At 52.3% G+C, this 21,112-nt stretch overlaps 1 protein-coding gene across 1 annotated transcript in view; it reads left to right on the top strand.

Moving 5' to 3' along the window:
* The first annotated feature begins 18,059 nt into the window (after positions 1 to 18,059).
* The window catches only part of LOC147092921 (mitogen-activated protein kinase kinase kinase 11-like), a 135,075-nt gene continuing 132,022 nt past the window's right edge, over positions 18,060 to 21,112 (top strand). Inside the window, exon 1 of the mRNA XM_085976231.1 lies at positions 18,060 to 19,766. Within this exon, the coding sequence (XP_085832357.1) occupies positions 19,022 to 19,766 (745 nt within the window). The 5' untranslated portion in view covers positions 18,060 to 19,021. The remainder of the gene's footprint in view (positions 19,767 to 21,112) is intronic.

Genomic DNA, 21,112 nt, shown 5'->3' with positions numbered 1-21,112 from the left:
TTCTCCCGACCTGTGGGCGGGACGGAAGTGTCGCCCGGCGTCCACGCACTCCCGGGGCTATAAAGATGCTTGCAATCCTTTTATCGAGCGGGCCTGAGATGTCACTTTGACTGTCAGTCGGTTGACGTTGCTGATTGGCCCCTTTTAAGAAGGTAGGCTTGATGGACCCCATTCTCCATTGGACGGTAGGAATGCCAATCATTCCTTCTGCCGTTATGATTGGTCCAGTTGGCTGTCAATCACAACTGCGTCATGGCGCTTCCGTTGCTACGCGATTGGAAACGGGGGGGCGGGACTCAGGGAATCCAGGCCAACTTAATCAAAGCCGAGGGAATCGCTTCTTAAAGCAGGTCCGACTTGGATTTACAAAGAGGTGGGGTCACAGCTGACTGGGGCCATGCCTCCCTCACAATGTGTACTAATGTAAGAAATCACACAACACCAGGTTATAGTCCAACAGCTTTATTTGAAATCACAAGCTTTCGGAGCGCTGCTCCTTCGTCAGGTGAAGTGGAGAGATCACAGAATCACAGAAACCCCACAGTGCAGATAGAGGCCATTTCGGCCCATCGAGCCTGCACCGACACATATCCCACCCTATCCCCGTAACCCCACGTATTTAATCCCCCTAACACTAAGGGTCAATTTATCATAGCCAATCAACCTAACCAGCACCCGGAGGAAACCCACGCAAACACGGGGAGAATGTGCAAACTCCACACAGACAGTCACCCGAGGCCGGACTCGAACGCAGGTCCCTGGCGCTGTGAGGCAGCAGTGCTAACCACTATGCCAGGTCAGTCAGGACACCATTTACACCTTTGATTGCTGTGATTATCTCTCTGCCGAGGTGTGATAAATGGCAGTTAGAAAGATTACCTGTAAACATCTGACATTATTCTCTGACTATATAAGCTGTGTTTTTATGCATCTCTCCACTTCACCTGACGAAGGAGCAGCGCTCCGAAAGCTTGTGATTTCAAATAAAGCTGTTGGACTATAACCTGGTGTTGTGTGATTTCTTACATTTGTCCACCCCAGTCCAACACCGGCATCTCCACACCACAATGTACTAGGAATTATACTGGCAATAATATCAAATGCAGAAATTTTAGCTCCTTTATCTTGCATTTAGACACATAGTACCTTGCAGAAAGGAAGAACTTGCATTTCTCCAGCGCCTTGCACCACCTCAGGACGTCCCAAAGTGCTTTACAGCCAATGAAGTACTTTTTTTGAAGTGTAGTCACTGCTGTAATGTAGGAAACGCGGCAGCCAATTTGCACACAGCAAGCTCCCACAAACAGCAATGTGATAATGACCAGATTGTAGGTGTTCGGGTTCACCAATTGTAGGTGTTGAACGAATGCCTATCAAATAATCGAGGTCGACTCCAGGAGAACAATCAAATAGTTCTTTAATGCAGGATTTGACGAAGTACAGAAAACAACAAGGATCGATGCAGGAGAGCCGTGGAACAGGTCTTACCCGAATGGGGACGCCACGAGGACTGCCTGGGCAGCCCCGTGGATTGCGTCGTGACGTCATCGCGTTTGCCCGCCCTTAGATGGTCACGTGATCCGCGACGTGACGTCATCGCGTTCGCCCGCGTCATCGCGTTTGCCCGCGACATCGTTAAAGGGAATTGTGTCCGGTAAGTAAGGGACACTCGGTGGTACCGCTACAAGATCATCTTTATTTTAGTGATGTTAGTTGAGGGATAAATATTGGCCCCAGGGCACTGGGGAGAACTCCGCCTGCTCTTCTTTCAATAGTGGCCGTGGGAACTTTTATGTCCACCTGGGGGAGCAGACGGGGGGCCTCGGTTTAACGTCTCATCTGAAAGACGGCAGTGCAGCACTCCCTCAGTACTGCACTGGAGTGTCAGCCTAGATTTTGTGCTCAAGTCACTGGAGTGGTGCTTGAACCAACAACCTTCTAATAATAATAATTCAACTTTATTGTCATTGTACAATGCACAAGTACATGAACAACGAAATGTGATCTTGCAAGCTCCCATGAGTCCAGTACAAATAACATTTAACATAAATAGCACCGTCCTGGGAGAAGCAAAGCCGCTGCGTCTGTGCGCGCCGCCATTCCATTTCCACCATTCCTCCTGTCCGACAATCTTCAGCCCAACGCCCGGGCCTGCTCACCAGCCGTCCCTCCCGGGGCTCCTTCTGTGACCTTCTCACCAACCACCCCTCCTCGGGGCTCTTTCCGTGACCTTCTGCACCTGGTCTTATACCCTGATGGTCACCCCTCCAGGATACTAACCAGGCCTAGCTCTGCTTAGCTTCCAAGCCTTGCCAGTGACCCTGTCCCTAGTCCCAGGAACAGGGATCTAGACTCGGAGGCGAGAGTGCTACCCACTGAGCCACGGCTGACAGGTCCACTCAACAAGATCATGGCTAGTGTTGGCAGGCTATTTGAACCTGAAAGGTATCACAGCCAAGCTTGATGCTGTTCACACATTTGCACTTTCCTCGACGGGGGTCAGTAGCTAGCACAGTGGTTTACATGGATTTCAGTAAGGCTTTTGATAAAGTCCCGCATAGGAGACTGGTCAGGAAGGTAAGAGCCCATGGGGTCCAGGGTGCCTTGGCACATTGGATCCAAAACTGGCTTAGTGGCAGAAGGCAGAGGGCGATGGGCGAAGGTTGTTTTTGTGACTGGAAGCATGTGTCCAGTGGGGTACCGCAGGGATCGGTGCTGGGTCCCTTGCTGTTTGTGGTCTACATTAATGATTTGGATGTGAATGTTAAAGGTATGATCAGTAAGTTCGCAGATGACACGAAAATTGGTGGGGTGGTAAAGAGCGAGGATGGAAGCCTCACGCAACAGGACGATATAAACGGGTTGGTCAGATGGGCGGAACAGTGGCAAATGGAATTTAACCCTGAAAAGTGTGAGGTGATGCATTTTGGACAGACTAACAAGGCAAGGGAATACACAATGAATGGTAAGACCCTAGGAAAGACAGAGGATCAGAGGGACCTTGGTGTGCATGTACATAGATCCCTGAAGGCAGCAGAACAGGTGGATAAGGTGGTTAAAAAGGCATATGGGATACTTGCCTTCATTAGCCGAGGCATAGAATATAAGAGCAGGGAGGTTATGATGGAGCTGTACAAAATGCTGGTAAGGCCACAGCTGGAGTACTGTGTGCAGTTCTGGTCGCCTCACTATAGGAAGGATGTGATTGCATTGGAGAGGGTGCAGAGGAGATTCACCAGGATGTTACCTGGGCTGGAGCACTTCAGCTATGAAGAGAGACTGGACAGGCTGGGGTTGTTTTCCTTGGAGCAGAGAAGGCTGAGGGGGGACCTGATTGAGGTGTACAAAATTATGAGGGGCATAGATAGGGTAGATAGAAAGGAACTTTTCCCCTTAGTAGAGGGGTCAATAACAAGGGGGCATAGATTCAAGGTAAGGGGCAGGAGGTTTAGAGGGGATTTGAGGAAAAACTTTTTCACCCAGAGGGTGGTTGGAATCTGGAACTCACTGCCTGAAAGGGTGGTAGAGGCAGGAACCCTCACAACATTCAAGAAGCATTTGGATGAGCACTTGAAACGCCATAGCATACAAGGCTACGGACCAAGTGCTGGAAAATGGGATTAGAATAGACAGGGCTTGATGGCCGGCGCGGACACGATGGGCCGAAGGGCCTCTTTCTGTGCTGTATAACTCTATGACACTCAGGAACCCTAGTTCTGCCCCTCCCGAACCATGGGGAACTTTGATCCCTTGACCTCGTGGTCCCTGCCCTGGTCAAGTAATTCATTGTGTGAAGCTCTTTGGGACATTCCGTGGAACATAAAGCACAATATAAAGGCAAAGGTTATTTATTAACAGCTCAGGGCGCAAACTAGGAATTGGACCTGAGGTCTTCTGATCTCCATGGCTTGAAGACAAAGAGTTTATTTATTCATCACGACAGATCCAATCCACTTTTTAAAAAATAAATTAGTCGTGTATTTTTGCACGTACTGATGTGGAGACATTAGTTATTTCAAGGAATTCTCACCACTTACACAGTACCAGTTGCAGCTCAGTGGGTAGCACCCTCACCTCAGATGGTCATGGATTCAACTCCCACACCAGAGTCGTGAGCACATTAAAATCTAGGCTGACACTCCCAGTACAGTACTGAGGGAGCGCCGCACTGTTGGAGAGGCGGTACTGAGGGAGCGCCGCACTGTCGGAGGGGCGGTACTGAGGGAGCGCCGCACTGTCGGAGGGGCGGTACTAAGGGAGCACCACACTGTCGGATGGGCAATACTGAGGGAGCATCGCACTGTCGGAGGGGCAGTACTGAGGGAGCGCCGCACTGTCGGAGGGGTGGTACTGAGGGAGCGCTGCACTGTCGGAGGGGCAGTACTAAGGGAGCGCCACACTTTCGGAGGGGCAATACTGAGGGAGTGTCGCACTGTCGGAGGGGCGGTACTGAGGGAGCGCCGCACTGTCAGAGGGGCGGTACTGAGGGAGCGCCGCACTGTCAGAGGGGCAGTACTAAGGGAGCGCCACACTGTCGGAGGGGCAATACTAAGGGAGCGCCACATTGTCGGAGGGGCAGTGCTGAGGGAGTGCCGCACTATCGGAGGGGCGGTACTGAGGGAGCGCTGCACTGTCGGAGGGGCAGTACTGAGGGAGCGCCGCACTGTCGGAGGGGCGGTACTGAGGGCACGCCGCACTGTCAGAGGGGCAGTACTGAGGGAGCGCCGCACTGTCGGAGGGGCAGCACTGAGGGAGCGCCGCACTGTCGGAGGGGCAGTACTGAGGAAGCGTCGCACTGTCGGAGGGGCGGTACTGAGGGAGCGCTGCACTGTCGGAGGGACGGTACTGAGGGCGCGCTTGTGGTAAACCACTGTTATACCTGCCTGTGTGGGTGTTTGTATTCCACTGTGTACATGTCTGTACATGCCTCGGCTGACTCCTCCCACGACTCCAGGTATAAAGGTGACTGCTCCACAGTCCCTCTGTATTCTGGACTGGTCGACCACTCGAGGCACACCTTCATTCTCTTGTTAATAAAAGCCTGTTAGTTACTCGCTTAACCTCAGCCTTTTGAGTAATTGATAGCACATCAATTTTATTAACAAGATTTTTTTATAATGGAGAAGATCCTCACACCAGCATGCCTGGACTTAGACCATCGGGAGGCGGACGCATCCACCAAGTTTGCTCACTGGCTTAGGTGCTTTGAAAGATTCCTGATCGCCTCCGCTGCAACAGTCAAATCGGATGAGGACAAACTGGATGTCCTGACCTCCAAAGTGAACCACCGAGCGTACTCGGTCATCCAGGGCACGACCTCGTACACGGCTGCTCTCAAGCTCCTCAAGGACCAGTACACGCGCCCAGTGAACGAGGTGTACGCCAGGCACCTCCTGGGGAGTCGTAAACAACAACCTGGGGAATCGACCGAGGAATACCTTCAGGCACTGTCTGTGCTTGGCCGGGCCTGTGGTTGTAAGGATGTAAAGGCCGCCGTGTACACAGAGGAACTTATCCGGGACGCTTTTGTAGCAGGCCACAGGTCCAATTACACCCGACAGCGACTGTTGGAGCACAGTGACCTCGACCTCAACAAGGCCTCTGAACTCGCACTATCATTGGACGCAGCCTACCGGGGCATGGATGCCTACTCCTCTGCACCGTGGATGCCGCGGGGAACGACAGCCTGGGACATGGTAGGACCGTCTCATAGCGCCGTGCCACCCCAGCCACATCCCAGCAACGGCCCAACTACCGCAGCAGTGTCCCAAGGCCAGAAATGCTACTTCTGTGGCTAGGCCAAACACCCCAGAGCGCGCTGCCCGGCGAAAAATGCGATCTGCTCGGGCTGCGGGAAGAAGGGACACTACGCCAGCGTCTGCAGGGCCAAAGCCACCCCGAACCCCAGCAGCGCCGCGTGCGGGCCGCCATCTTGGGCCTCCCCAGCCATGTGCGAACCACCGGAACAGCAGCCATTTTGGACGCCTCCAGCCACATGGGGATCATGGACGCCGCCATCTTGGACGCCAGCCGGGACGCAGCAGGCCCCCAACACCGCCTCATCTGATACCCGCAGCGACACACCGACCCCTACGCTGGCCTCCGTTACGCTGGACCAAGCGAGACCGCACCAACTGGCCCGGTCCACAATGGACATTAAGGTAAATGGTCACGAAACAACCTGCCTTTTTGACTCTGGGAGCACGGAGAGCTTCATCCACCCCGACATGGTGCGGCGTTGCTCTCTCCCAGTCCTGCCTGCGCACCAGCGGATTTCTATGGCCTCCGAGTCCCAGTCGGCAGACATTGGCGGCTACTGCGTGGTGACACTCTTAGTAGACGGGACTGTGTACGATAATTTTAAACTTCTGGTCCTGCCCCACCTCTGCGCTGCCGTTCTACTGGGGTTAGATTTTCAGTGCCACCTTAAAAGTGTTACGATGGCGTACGTTGGACCCCTCCCCCCACTCACAGTCCGCAGCCAGCAGCTTCCAAATTGCCCGCCGCGCACCAGGTGCAACCTCTCCACACTCAGAGTCACCCTCCCCCCCCACTGTTTGCTAACCTCACCCCCGACTGTAAGCCCATCGCCACAAAGAGCAGGCGATACAGTGCCGGGGACAGGGTTTTCATTAAAACCGAAGTGGAGCGGCTCCTGAAGGAGGGGATTATTGAGGGCAGCACCAGCCCCTGGCGAGCCCAGGTTGTGGTCGTTAAGACCAGCAAGAAGCAGCGCCTGGTCATCGACTACAGCCAGACAATAAATCGCTACACCCTGCTGGACGCTTACCCACTACCCCGCATAGCTGATATGGTCAACCAGATCGCGCAGTACCGCGTCTTCTCGACCATTGACCTGAAATCAGCGTACCACCAGCTCCCTATCCGCCCTGAGGACCGCCAGTATACTGCCTTTGAGGCAAACGGCCACCTCTATCACTTCCTTAGGGTTCCCTTTGGCGTCACCAACGGGGTCTCCGTCTTCCAAAGGGAGATGGAGCGGATGGTCGATCAAAATGCGTTGCAGGCCACCTTCCCATATCTGGACAATGTGACCATCTGCGGCCATGACTTGCAGGACCATGACGCAAACCTCGAAAAATTCCTCTGCACCGCCCAACTCCTGAACCTGCCGTATAACAAGGAGAAGTGCATATTCCGCACAACCCGCCTCGCCATCCTTGGCTGTGTTGTGGAACACGGAGTCATCGGTCCCGACCCCGACCGGATGCGTCCCCTTATGGAACTCCCACTGCCCCACTGCCTCAAGGCCCTGAAGAGGTGCCTAGGGTTTTTCTCCTACTACGCCCAGTGGGTCCCCTACTATGCAGACAAGGCCCGTCCGCTGATCAAGTCCACCTCTTTTCCCTTGACGGCAGAGGCCCGCTTAGCCTTCCACCGTATCAAGGAAGACATTGCCAAAGCCACCATGCACGCAGTGGACGAATCCATCCCCTTCCAGGTGGAAAGCGACGCGTCCGACCTTGCCCTGGCCGCTACCCTTAATCAGGCGGGGAGACCCGTGGCCTTCTTTTCACGAACCCTCCAGGGCCCGGAGACCAGACACTCCGCTGTTGAGAAGGAGGCCCAGGCTATTGTGGAGGCTGTGCGTCATTGGAGGCACTACCTGGCCGGAAAACGATTTACCCTGCTCACTGACCAGCGTTCAGTTGCTTTTATGTTTAACAACAAGCAGAGGGGCAAAATCAAAAACGACAAGATCTTGAGGTGGAGAATCGAACTTTCCACCTACAATTACGAGATCTTGTACCGGCCCGGCAAGCTCAATGAACCCCCGGATGCTCTATCGCGTGGCACCTGCGCCAGCGCGCAGATCGATAGACTGTGGGCCCTCCACAATGACCTCTGCCACCCGGGGGTCACCGGGTTCTTCCACTTCATCAAGGCCCGCAACCTGCCTTACTCCATTGAGGAGGTCAGGACCATGACCAGGAACAGCCAAGTCTGCGCTGAGTGCAAACCGCACTTTTATAGACCAGACAGGGCTCACCTGATAAAAGCCACTCGCCCCTTCGAGCGCCTGAGCGTTGATTTTAAAGGGCCTCTCCCCTCCTCCGACCGCAATGTGTACTTCCTCAACATTATTGATGAGTACTCCCGTTTCCCGTTCGCCATCCCCTGCCCGGACATGACCAGTGCCACGGTCATTAAATGTCTGAACGACCTCTTCACCCTGTTCGGTTTCCCCAGCTATATCCATAGCGACCGGGGCTCATCGTTTATGAGCGACGAACTCCGCCAGTACCTGCTCGCTAGGGGTATTGCCACAAGCAGGACCACCAGTTACAACCCCCGGGGGAACGGACAGGTGGAAAGAGAGAATGCGACAGTTTGGAAGGCCGCCCTGCTAGCCTTAAAGTCTAGGGGCCTTCCGACCTCCCGCTGGCAGGATGTGCTCCCCGATGCGCTCCACTCTATTCGGTCACTGCTCTGCACTGCCACTAACGCCACCCCTCATGAGAAAATGTTTGTCTTCCCAAGGAAGTCCACATCGGGGACATCGCTACCACCATGGCTGACGTCCCCAGGGCCGGTCCTACTGAGAAGACACGTGAGGACCCATAAAACGGACCCCCTGGTCGAGAGGGTCGACCTCCTCCACGCCAACCCCCAGTATGCTTACATTGCATACCCGGACGGACGGGAGGACACAGTCTCCATACGAGACCTCGCACCCTCGGGGGCCCCAGTAACCCACTACCCACTACCACACCCCCTACGATCCAATATCCAACCCCAGCAGACGGCACGCCTGGGCCCCGCGACCCGCTCGACACCCACGAGGACTACACACCAGTGCCCCAGCCTACGCGGGACTCGACGCCGGAAGCTTCACTACCCCTGCCATCGCCACGTCGATCACAGCGGCAGACAAGACCTCTGGAGAGACTCCAATACACAAACTTTTAATACACTTCACCCCGCCGGACTCATTTTTAAACAAGGGGTGAATGTGGTAAACCACTGTTATACCTGCCTGTGTGGGTGTTTGTATTCCACTGTGTACATGTCTGTACATGCCTCGGCTGACTCCTCCCACGACTCCAGGTATAAAGGTGACTGCTCCACAGTCCCTCTGTATTCTGGACTGGTCGACCACTCGAGGCACACCTTCATTCTCTTGTTAATAAAAGCCTGTTAGTTACTCGCTTAACCTCAGTCTTTTGAGTAATTGATAGCGCATCAGCGCTGCACTGTCGGAGGGGCGGTACTGAGGGAGTGCCGCACTGTCGGAGGGACGGTACTGAGGGCGCGCCGCACTGTCGGAGGGGCGGTACTGAGGGAGCGCCGCACTGTCGGAGGGGCGGTACTGAGGGAGCGCCGCACTGTCGGAGAGGCGGTACTGAGGGAGCGCCGCACTGCCGGAGGGACGGTACTGAGGGAGCGCCGCACTGCCGGAGGGACGGTACTGAGGGAGCGCCGCACTGTCGGAGGGGCAGTACTGAGGGAGCGCCGCATTGTCGGAGGGACAGTACTGAGGGAGCACCACACTGTTGGAGGGGCAGTACTGAGGACTGTTTCCAGTGATTGAGGGTCTAGAACAAGGGGACATAGATTAATGTAAGAGACTTAGGACAGAGAAACTTGCGGGAGAGGGCTGGGCCCCTGAACAAAGGAAGTTGGGGGGGGGCGGCGATCAGCCGGAGTTCCTCCTCCTCATCACCACCCAAATACACACTCACTTCCTCACTCCAACCATCTTTCGGATGAGACATTAAACCGAGGCCCCAACTGCCTTCTCGGGTGGATGCAGAAGATCCCACAGCACTATCGGAAGAGCGGGGGAGGTGTCGCGGGGCCAGTATTGATCCCTCAATCGACATCATTAAAAAACAGACTATCTGGTCATCATCATATCGCTATGTGTGGGAGCTTGCTGTGTGCAAATTGGCTGCCACATTTCCGACATGACAACAGTGACTCCACTTCAAAAAGTACTTCACTGCTTGTAAAACGCTCCGGGGCGTCCGGCAGTGGTGATAGGCGCTGTAGAAATGCAGCTTGCAGCTGAACAATAAGATACCAGAGCCTGTGGAATCCAGACATGCACCCCCCCCGCCACCCTCCCCCCACCCCCGCGCAAGCGTAGGCACCGTCAGCAGGGCAAAGGATGAGGGAGAAGGGGACTATTAAAGAAAAACATCCACACTGCAACAAAACACAACGAAGACAATTAACAAATAAATATTAAACAGAGAAAGGTGCAATATTTAGAACAACATTAACGACTGTTTTTTATATATGTAGTGTCATAAATCTCATCCTCATAAAGAAACTACTCATGAAATAACGCTGGACGGCCAGCTGGTGGCGCTGTCCAAGGAGTATAAATACTCGAGCGTGGGCCCAGCTTGTTCAGGGGCATTTTGTAAGACAGGAACTAGTGAAGTACAACTAGACCTCCATGTTCTGAAACAAGTTGATTAAAGCCTTGCTTTATACTCGAACCAAGTGCGTAGTGAGTTTTATTACGTCATGTAGTTTCCCAAACATAGGAACAGGAGGAGGCCATTCAGCCCCTCGAGCCTGTTCCGCCATTCAATGAGATGATGGCTGATCTATGACATAACAGTGTCAGCTATGGCTCAGTGGGTAGCACCCTCGCCTCTGGGTCAGAAGGTTGTGGGTTCAAGTCCCACCTGAGCTACATCATTAAATAAATTTAAAACAGAAATAGATAGTTTCCTAGAAGTAAAGGGAATGTAAGGGTTACAGGGAGCGGGCAGGAAATTGGACATGAGTCTAGGTTCGGAATGGTCATGGCCCTGTGGGTAGTGGAGTGGGCCCAGGGGCCGTGTAGCCTGGTTCTGCTCCTACTGTGTTCTAATTCTGTGTTAGATTTCAGGAGATGGTTTTATTCCTGTTCCTGGCTGGGGTGGAGATCGCCTTTACAGAAGGTAAGTACTGTAGAAAATATAGGGACAGAGTGATCTCCTGGACGAGTTTCGATCGCCTAGATGGGTCGGAGAGGAATTTCCCAGATTTTTTTCTCCCAAATTGGCCTTTGGGTTTTTTATCTGGTTTTTCGCCTCTCCCGGGAGATCACATGGGTTCGGGTGGATGGAGAGTGATAGAAGATTTGAGGTTAGGATCAGATCAGCCATGATCTTATTGAACGGTGGAGCAGGCTCAAGGGGCCGATTGGCCTACTCCTGCTCCTATTTCTTATGTTCTTATGTCCAGGGACTTGAGCACATAAAGCTAGGCTGACACTCCAGTGCAGTACTGAGGGAGCGCTGCACTGTCGGAGGGGTGCCGTTTTTCGGATGAGACGTTAAACCGAGGCCCCGTCTGCTCTCTCAGGTGGACGTAAAAGATCCCATGGCACTATTTCGCAGAAGAGCAGGGGAGTTATCCCCGGTGTCCTGGGGCCAATATTTATCCCTCAATCAACATCACTAAAACAGATGATCGGGTCATTATCACATTGCTGTTTGTGGGAGCTTGCTGTGCGCAAATTGGCTGCTGCGTTTCCCACATTACAACAGTGACTACACTCCAAAAAAGTAGTTTGTTCATTGGCTGTAAAGCGCTTTGAGACGTCCGGTGGTCGTGAAAGGTGCTATATAAATGTAAGTCTTTCTAACTCCATCTACCCGCCTTTGCCCCACATCCCTTAATATCTTTGGTTAACAGAAATCTATCAATCTCCAACTTAAAATTAATAATTGATCTAGCACCGATTGCCGTTTGCGGAAGAGAGTTCCAAACTTCAATTCAATTCAATTCAATTTTATTTGCCATATGTAACAAGTACAAGTACAATTACACTGGAATGCTTACTCCCCGTAGGGACACGTCAGCTATTCTTACAGCGCCATGTTCAGAAAGTCAATTCAATGACATCCCGTGGCAGTGGGAGCGCGATGTCCCTCAGCCGCTCCGTCCTCCTCGTCACCGCGGCCTCCTCCTCACTGTTGCCGGCTCCACGTGTGGTGGCCTGCTTCTCCCGCTCACGATCCGACCTCTGACCGCCATGCCCGGCTCCCCTCCTCCCAGTCTGGACTGCGAGCTTCCCGCCATGGAGCTGCCGGCCGACGTGCTGCAGCGGGTCGTCGTGGCTGCTGCTGCTGCTCGTTGCGCTGCGCTGCCTCCGCCCGACTCGCCGAACACATCGTCGGGATGTGAATGCTCCGGTCGCCGCGGCCTCCTCCTCACCGTCGCCGGCTCCACGGTCCGACGGCCCGGGGCCTGCTTCTCCCGCTCACGGTCCGGCCTCTGGCCGCCATGCTCGGCTCCCCTCCTCCCAGTCGGAATGCCTTCCCGCCGAGGAGCTGCCGGCCGACGTGCTCTAGTGGGTCGTCGTGGCTGCTGCTGCTCACCACGCTGCGCTGCCTCCGCCCGACTCGCCGAACACTTCGCTCCGGTTGCGGGAGCGAGCGGCGAGAGCGGGCTGCCCGAAGCAGGGAGAGTGCGCTTAGCACCGGACCGTCTCGGCCGCCATCTTGACACTTCTCCCGCCCTTTGTGTGTAGAAGTGTTTCCTAATTTCACTCGAGAGGTCTGATTCTAATTTTTAGACTATGCCCCCGAGTCCTGGACATGTAATTGTTTCACCCCAAGAGGGTTTAAAACATGAAGGGAGAGAGAAGACACACTGTTTTTAATCTGCTGAAGAACATTCGTACAGAAACGATTCTTTTATATAGCGATCGACCAGTGAATTGTTTCTTTAAAAAATGAAATAAAGCGGGATAAATATTACATAGAAATTACAGCACAGAAACAGGCCATTCGGCCCACCTGGTCCGTGCCGGTGTTTCTGCTCCACTCGAGTCTCCTCCCACCCCTCTTCATCTCACCCTATCCCTCTATTCCCTTCTCCTTCATACGCTTGTCCAGCCTCCTTATCTGAGGAAGGATGTTCTTGCCATGGAGGGAGTGCAGCGAAGATTCACCAGGCTGACACCTGGGATGGCAGGAATGACGTATGAGGAGAGATTGGGTCGATTGGGCTTATACTCGCTGGAGTTTAGAAGAATGAGAGGGGATCTCATTGAAACTTATAAAATTCTAACAGGACTAGACAGACTAGATGCAGGAAGGATGTTCCCGATGGTCGGGGAGTCCAGAACCAGGGGTCACAGTCTAAGGATAAGGGGTAAGCCATTTAGGACAGAGAGTGGTGAACCTGTGGAATTCTCTACCACAGAAGGCAGTTGAGGCCAATTCATTAAATATATTCAAGAAGGAGTTCGATATATTTCTTAAGGCTAAAGGGATCAAGGGATCTGGGGAGAAGGCAGGGACAGGGTACTGAATTTGGATGATCAGCCATGATCTCATTAAATGGCGGAGCAGGCTCGAGGGGCCAAATGGCCGACTCCTGCTCCTATCTTCTATGTTTATCCAGCTTCCCCTTAAATGCATCGATACTATTCGCCTCAACCACTCCCTGTGGTAGCGAGTTCCACATTCTCACCACTCTCTGGGTAAAGAAGTTTCTCCTGAATTCCCTATTGGATTTCTTGGTGACTATCTTATATTGACGGCCTCTAGTTATGCTCTTCCCCACAAGTGGAAACACTCTCTCTGTATCCACTCTATCAAAACCTTTCATCATTTTAAAGACCTCTATTAGGTCACACCTCAGCCTTCTGTTTTCAAGAGAGAAGAGACCCAGCCTGTTCATCCTTTCCCGATATGTATACCCTTGCATTTCTGGTATCATCCTTGTAAATCTTCTCTGCACCCTCTCCAGTGCCTCTATATCCTTTTTATAATATGGCGACCAGAATTGTACGCAGTGCTCCAAGTGTGGTCTGACCAAGGTTCGAGACAGGTTTAGCATAACTTCCCTACTTTTCAATTCTATCCCTCTAGAAATAAACCCTGGTGCCTGGTTTGCTTTTTTTATGGCCTTGCTAACCTGTGTCGCAACTTTTAGTGATTTGTGTATTTGTACTCCCAGATCCCTTTGTTCCTCTACCCGACCTGGGCTCGCACCTTCCAAGTGATACGATAGCAAAATACTGCGGATGCTGGAAATCCGAAATAACAACAGAAAACGCTGGAAAAACTCAGCGGGCCAGGGCAGCATCCGCGGAGAGAGAAACAGAGTCAATGTTTCGGGTCGAAACCCTTCGTCAGGACTGAGAGAAAAGGCAGGAAATGAAAGAAAAGGCAGTTTGGGGGGCTGGGAAATGGGGGAGGGGATGAAAGAAGAGACATTAAGAGATAATCAAGGCGAGACGAGACGGTAATAGGACAGGTAAAGAAACAAACAATGGCTCGAGATGAAGTGTGAAATGCGCTGGCAGAGTGAGAGACAGTTGCCATGTGGGACAGAGAGAAAAAAAATAGGAAAAGGCACAAACCAAAAATGTGGATAAAAAATATAATAGGGGCCGAGGTTATGATCTGAAGAGTCCGGAAGGCTGTAAAGTGCCTAATCGGAAGATGAGGTGCTGTTCCTTGAGTTTACGGTGAGTGATAAGTGACCTCCCTATTCTTCCTACCTCACATTTATCTGTGTTGACCTTCATTTGCCAATTATTTGCCCATTCTGCAAGTTTATTAATGTCCTCCTGTAACTTGTTGCAGTCCTCCTCAGTATTGACTATCCCCCCCAATTTGGTGTCATCCGCAAATCTAGAAATTGTGTTTTTGATTCCCAAGTCTAAATCGTTAATGTAAACTCTTTGATAAATATTAAGGAAATCTACCAAGGCACCGTCTCTTTTCTGGAGAAATTTATCAACACTCTGAGGTGAATTTCTCTCCATTGGTGTACACATAACCCTGAGGTGAAACACCCTTTTCTACCAGTAGCTCAAGATACTGTGACCGCGTGTTATATGGGTGGTGCTTGCCATACTGCGGGGAATAATAACCGTCCCTGTAAATAACTAGTTAGCTGTTTACTTCACTAACAGTGTCCTAGTCAATTACAGCTCTTGACCTCTGATAGTCCACGTAAGCAAGCAAGGGGCTTCCCAAGGGTATTTTAACTCGGGGAGTTGCCTACTGTTGCTCTATTTAAAGGGGCAACGTCCCCCTGCCCCACCCCCCCCCCCAACCTCCCCCCGGCGGAGGTGACCCTTCCGCCATCTCACAATGAGGACGGGTCGCCGCTGGCTGAGCGGGTGAATGGACCGCCCGGCCACCCGTTTAACATAGAAACATAGAAGATAGGAGCAGGAGTAGGCCATTCGGCCCCTCGAGCCTGCGCCGTCATTCAATGCGATCATGGCTGATCATCCAAATTCAGTACACGGTCCCTGCCTTCTCCCCATACCCCTTGATCCCTTTAGCCTTGAGAAATATATCCAACTCCTTCATGAATATATTTAATGAATTGGCCTCCACTGCCTTCTGTGGTAGAGAATTCCACAGGTTCACCACTCTCTGGGTGAAGAAATTCCTCCTCATCTCAGTCCTAAATGGTTCACCCCTTATCCTTAGACTGTGACCCCTGGTTCTGGACTCCCCGACCATCGGGAACATCCTTCCTGCATCTAGTCTGTCTAGTCCTGTTAGAATTTTATAAGTTTCGATGAGATCCCCTCTCATTCTTCTAAACTCCAGCGAGTACAAGCCCAATCGACCCAATCTCTCCTCATACGTCATTCCTGCCATCCCAGGTATCAGTCTGGTGAATCTTCGCTGAACTCCCTCAATGGCAAGAACATCCTTCCTCAGATAAGGCGACCAAAACTGCACACAATACTCAAGGTGTGGTCTGACCAAGGCCCTGTACAACTGCAGCAAGACATCCTTGTTCCTGTACTCAAACCCTCTCGCTACGAAGGCCAACATACCATTTGCCTTCTTAACCGCCTGCTGCACCTGCATGCTTACCTTCAGCGACTGGTGCACAAGGACACCCAGTTCTCGTTGCACTTCCCCTTCTCCCAATCTATAGCGGAGCAGCGGGAGCGAGAAGGCCACGGGTTCAAAGCCCGAGTCGGCCAATCTCAGGCGGCGGGGGGAGGGAGGGGTAGCGCAACAAGGGTGTTGCAATCGCGCGACGGAAGGGGGAACATGATCAGCTGGGGTTCTGACACCAGTTGCGGGGGGGTGGGGCGGTGTGTGTGAGGACGGGATTGGGCTCATCAGTGATGCCCTTCACGGTCGAATGGCTGGCCAGCACTCTCAGAATGAGCAAGGCAGGTTGCTGGAGCCCATATCCTGGAAGATAAAGGGATTTTTTTTTAATTATAATTTTAATTATGGGCTGGTATTGTCCCTAGGTGTCATCTGTTGTTCAGTGCGTTCTGCACTCGCCTCTGAGTCAGAAGGTTGTAGGTTTAACTCCCCCTCCAGAGACTTGGGCACAAAACTCTAGGCTGACACTCCAGTGCAGTACTGAAGGGGCGCCGCACTGTCGGAGGGGCGGAACTGAGGGAGTGCCGCACTGTCGGAGGGGCGGTACTGAGGGAGCACCGCACTGTCGGAGGGGCAGTACTGAGGGAGCGCCTCACTGTCGGAGGGGCGGTACTGAGGGAGCGCTGCACTGTCGGAGGGGCAGTACTGAGGGAGCGCTGCACTGTCGGAGGGGCGGTACCGAGGGAGCGCCGCATTGCTGGAGGTGCGGTCTTTCAGATGTGACGTTAAACTGAGGCCCCATCTGCTCTCTCAGGTGGATATTAAAGTATCCATGGCCACCATATCAAAGAAGAGCAGGGGGAGTTCTCCCCAGTGTCCTGGGCCCAATATTTATCCCTCAACCAACATCACTAAAACTGATGATCTGGTCATTATCACACTGCTGTTTGTGGGAGCTTGCTGTGCGCAAATTGGCGTTTCCTACATTACAACAGTGACCACATTTCAAAAAAGTACTCTGTTGGCTGTAAAGTGCTTTGGGACGTCCTGAGGTGGTGAAAGGCGCAAGATCTTTCCTTTAAGAATCCCACATACTGGCAGTAGGGGGCAGAAGCACTCCACTATTGCAGGTGGCTGGAGAATTCACCTGATCACTGCATTGCCACACTTGCTGTTTCCTTGGTATTGTATCTCTCTCTCCGTCCACCAACACGTTGCACAGCTTAAAAAACACTTGTTCAGAAGTTTCAATAATAATAAACCACTTTGTGCAATCCGTTTTTGAAAGTGCAAACGAACATGGAAGTAGAATCGGGAGGTCACTTATCACTCGGAGGGTGCGAGTCTAGGCGGGGTAGAGGAACAAAGTGATCTCGGAGTACAAATACACAAATCACTAAAAGTAGCGACACAGGTTAGCAAGGCCATAAAAAAAAACAAGCACTGGGGTTTATTTCTAGAGGGATAGAATTGAAAAGTAGATAAGTTCTGCTAAACCTGTATCGAACCTTGGTTAGACCACACCTGGAGTACTGTGTACAGTTCTGGTCGCCATATTATAAAAAGGATATCGAGGCACTGGAGAGGGTGCAGAGAAGATTTACAAGGATGATACCAGAAATGCGAGGGTCTACATATCAGGAAAGGATGAACAGGCTAGGTCTCTTCTCGAGGCTGAGGGGTGACCTAAAATGATGAAAGGTTTCGATAGAGTGGATACAGAGAGAATGTTTCCACTTGTGGGGAAGAGCATAACTAGAGGCCATCAATATAAGATAGTCACCAAGAAATCCAATCGGGAATTCAGGAGAAACTTCTTTCCCCAGAGAGTGGTGAGAATGTGGAACTCGCTGCCACAGGGAGTGGTTGAGGCGAATAGTATCGATGCATTTAAGGGGAGGCTGGACAAGCGTATGAGGGAGAAGGGAATAGAGGGTTACGCTGATAGATTTAGATGAGGAAATTCGGGAGGAGGCTCGAGTGGTGCATAAACGCCGGCACGGACTGGTTGGGCCGAATGGCCTGTTCTGTGCAGTATATCCGATGTAAGCACATCTACTAAAATTGGAACCATACAGAGAAGATTAACGACTTGCTATCCGGTGCAGTTCCGACTTCCCTGGTTGTCGTCTTGTCAGGAGTTGAGAGAGAGAAAACCAGAGAGGCAAGGCACAGATGTTTTCTGGGACTGTAATAATTTCAGTCTGGGGACCAAAATTGTGGCGCTGTGACAGGCGGTCCTTTTCCTGTGTGTGTGTGTGCAGAAAAAAAAATTACAGAGTGGGGGGGGAGAGAAAAAAAAATTCAAAACCACACCCTGGTGTGATGGAGTGGGTTAAAGTGCAGAGCCTGAGCACAAGACAAGCGCTGTCGCTAATGGCGGAGAGCCGGGGATTTCAGTCCAATTTACTGCTCCCAGGGGCGAAGAGAAACTTTTGAGCAGGGACTGGGTCAGAAGGAATCCGGAGCTGGGAGAAACTGCACAAGAAACTTACAAGGGGGAGCAATCCGAGAAACTGAGGCGCAACTTTACAAGAGAGAGAGAAATCGACCCGAAACTTACAAGAAGAGAGAAACTGACCGGAAATTTACAAGAAGACAGGAGAGAGAGAGAGAGAGAGAGAGCGCGCGAGAGACCGGCACGGGATCAACCCACAGGAAACAGGAGAGGAGGGGGGGAAAAGGACAACTTGAAACCAAAAAAAGTTTTCCAATCGCCAAAAAGTTTTTTTTTAAACTCTCCCGACAAAACTTTTTTTATTCCTCTTCTCTCTAATGTTGTTGGTGGTGGTGGTGATCGAGTTCTCCAAGCCGGGTTTGAGTTCTTCAATTTGTTAATCTTTTTATTTATTTACTTTTTGTGAATCTTCCTATTTTTTTTTGCGGGAAAGTTTGAAGAGAGAGGGGGAGGAGGAAAAGGGAAAAAAATCTATATATACACACACACAAGTTTCGTATTGCCAAATCGAAGTTTATTGGTTGGATTGTAACTTGTCAGAGGTTCAGCGCCAAAGTGTTTCTTGACTCGGTTTATGCTTATGGGAGCCAGTGAATACTTGGTTACAATGAACGCTTGATTATTGTATGTAGGTGAGGGACAGAGCAACATTTTTTTTTAATGAACAGGATTAATTTATTTCTCAGAACCATTGTGTGTTGGTTCCCAGGACTGGGGAGGGTCTGACCAGAGATGGCTAGAAGGTAGGACTAGAAGGACCTGCTTGTCCATCTCGATGGAGCCTTTCAAGAACATTTTCAGCAGGACTTCGCTGAGTTCCTGGACATCTCCCAAGGCCCGCGGGCCGGAGGAGCCGGAGGGAGCGTACGCCAACCCCATCTGGACGGCCTTGTTCGACTACGAGGCCCACGGCAAGGATGAGCTGACGTTGTGCAAGGGGGACCTGGTGGAGATCCTGTCCAGGGACTCGGCCATCTCGGGCGACGAGGGCTGGTGGGCGGGCAAGCTGCACAACCGGGTGGGCATCTTCCCCTCCAACTACGTCTCCTTCAAGCCGGCGGGCTACGCCAAGCTGCCGGCGGGCCGGGCCGACGAGCTGGCCGCCCCGGGCGAGGTGGCCTTCCGGGAGCTCACCCTGCAGGAGGTCATCGGGGTGGGGGGTTTCGGCAAGGTCTACCGGGGCACCTGGAAGGGGCAGCTGGTGGCGGTGAAGGCGGCCAGGCAGGACCCCGACGAGGACATCAGCGCCACGGCCCAGAACGTCAAGCAGGAGGCCCGGCTCTTCGCCATGCTCCGGCACCCCAACATCATCGCCCTAATGGGCGTGTGCCTGCAGGAGCCCAACCTCTGCCTCATCATGGAATACGCCTCGGGCGGGCCCTTGAACCGGGCGCTGGCCGGCCGCAGGATCCCACCCCACGTCCTGGTCAACTGGGCCGTGCAGATCGGCAAAGGGATGCAGTACCTCCACGATGAAGCCATCGTGCCCGTCATCCACCGGGACCTCAAGTCCAACAACGGTAAGTGTCGAGAACCTTCTCCTCCTTTACGCTTGAAGTTGTGGCATAACCCTGACGCTGGTTAGCGCTCTGGCTGGAGGACGGTGTTCCCAATTTTAGGAAGGATGTCAAGGGCCACGGAGAGGGTGCAGAGGAGGTTTACTAGAATGGAACCAGGGGATGAGGGACTTCAGTTACGTGGAGAAACTGGGATTGTTCTCCTTGGAGCAGGGAAGGTTAAGGGGAGATTTAGTAGAGGCGTTCAAAATCATGAGGGGTTTTGATGGAGTAAATAAGGAGAAAGTGTTTCCAGTGGCAGGTGGGTTGGTAACCAGAGGACACAGATTGAAGATAATTGGTAAAAGAACCAGAGGGGAGATGAGGAGAATGTTTTTTACGCAGCGAGTTGTTGTGATCTGGAACGCGCTGCCTGAAAGGGTGGTGGAAGCAGATTCAATAGTAACTTTCAAAAGGGAATTGGATAAATACTGGAAAAGGAGAAATTTGCAGGGCTGTGGGGAAGAGCGAGGGGGGAGTGGGACTAATTGGAGAGCTCTTTCAAAGAGCTGGCACAGGCACGATGGGCCGAATGGCCTCCTCCTGTGCGGAATGATTCTATGAATGTTGTGGGAAAATGTTGGATCCCATATCTGGTTGGGACGATTACACCAAGGGGTTTGGAGCAGATGCTTCGACTTCACCAACTATTGCCCTGGGTCTCAGTGGGTCAATGTCCCCACTCACCGTGGTGCGGTACTGAGCCCCAAAGTTCACCGGGGGGGGCGCCCAGGTTCTATCCCCAGCCTCTGCTGACGGTTGGGGAGGGTTGCAACCTCCCTCCGCATTGCCTGGGCCACTACCCCAAGACCACAGGTGGAACAGTGGGCGAGGACAGGACTGGCTGTGCATGATGCCTCCAGCAGTTGAATAGTCTCAGTATACACTGGCCTCGCGCATGTAGCATGGTACATGATTGGTGATAAAATTCAATCAGAGATACACTTCCTGTATGTTACTCCATCCCCACCAAATGGCTCCCACTACCAATGACAGAACTGTCCCTACATTACAACAGTGACTACACTTCAAAAGTACTGCATTGGCTGTAAAGCGCTTTGGGACGTCCTGAGGTTGTGAAAGGCGCTACAGAAATGCAAGTCTGTCTTTCTTTATCTTACCCACCAATACTGTACCCCAGTGTTATACAGTGCCAGACCCGTACACACCAGTACTGTACCCCAGTGTTATACAGGGACAGACCTGTACCCACCAGTACTGTACCAGTGTTATACAGCGACAGACCTGTACCCACCAGTACAGTACCCCAGTGTTAGTGACAGACCTGTACCCACCAGTACTGTACCCCA

The sequence above is a fragment of the Somniosus microcephalus genome, unplaced genomic scaffold (assembly GCF_052327205.1).
Source record: "Somniosus microcephalus isolate GS21.2 unplaced genomic scaffold, FLI_Smic_1.0 unresolved_chr2, whole genome shotgun sequence".
Lineage (NCBI taxonomy): Eukaryota > Metazoa > Chordata > Chondrichthyes > Squaliformes > Somniosidae > Somniosus > Somniosus microcephalus.
Note: the sequence above shows the minus strand (reverse complement) of the source record. Positions and strands in the feature narration are given on the sequence as shown.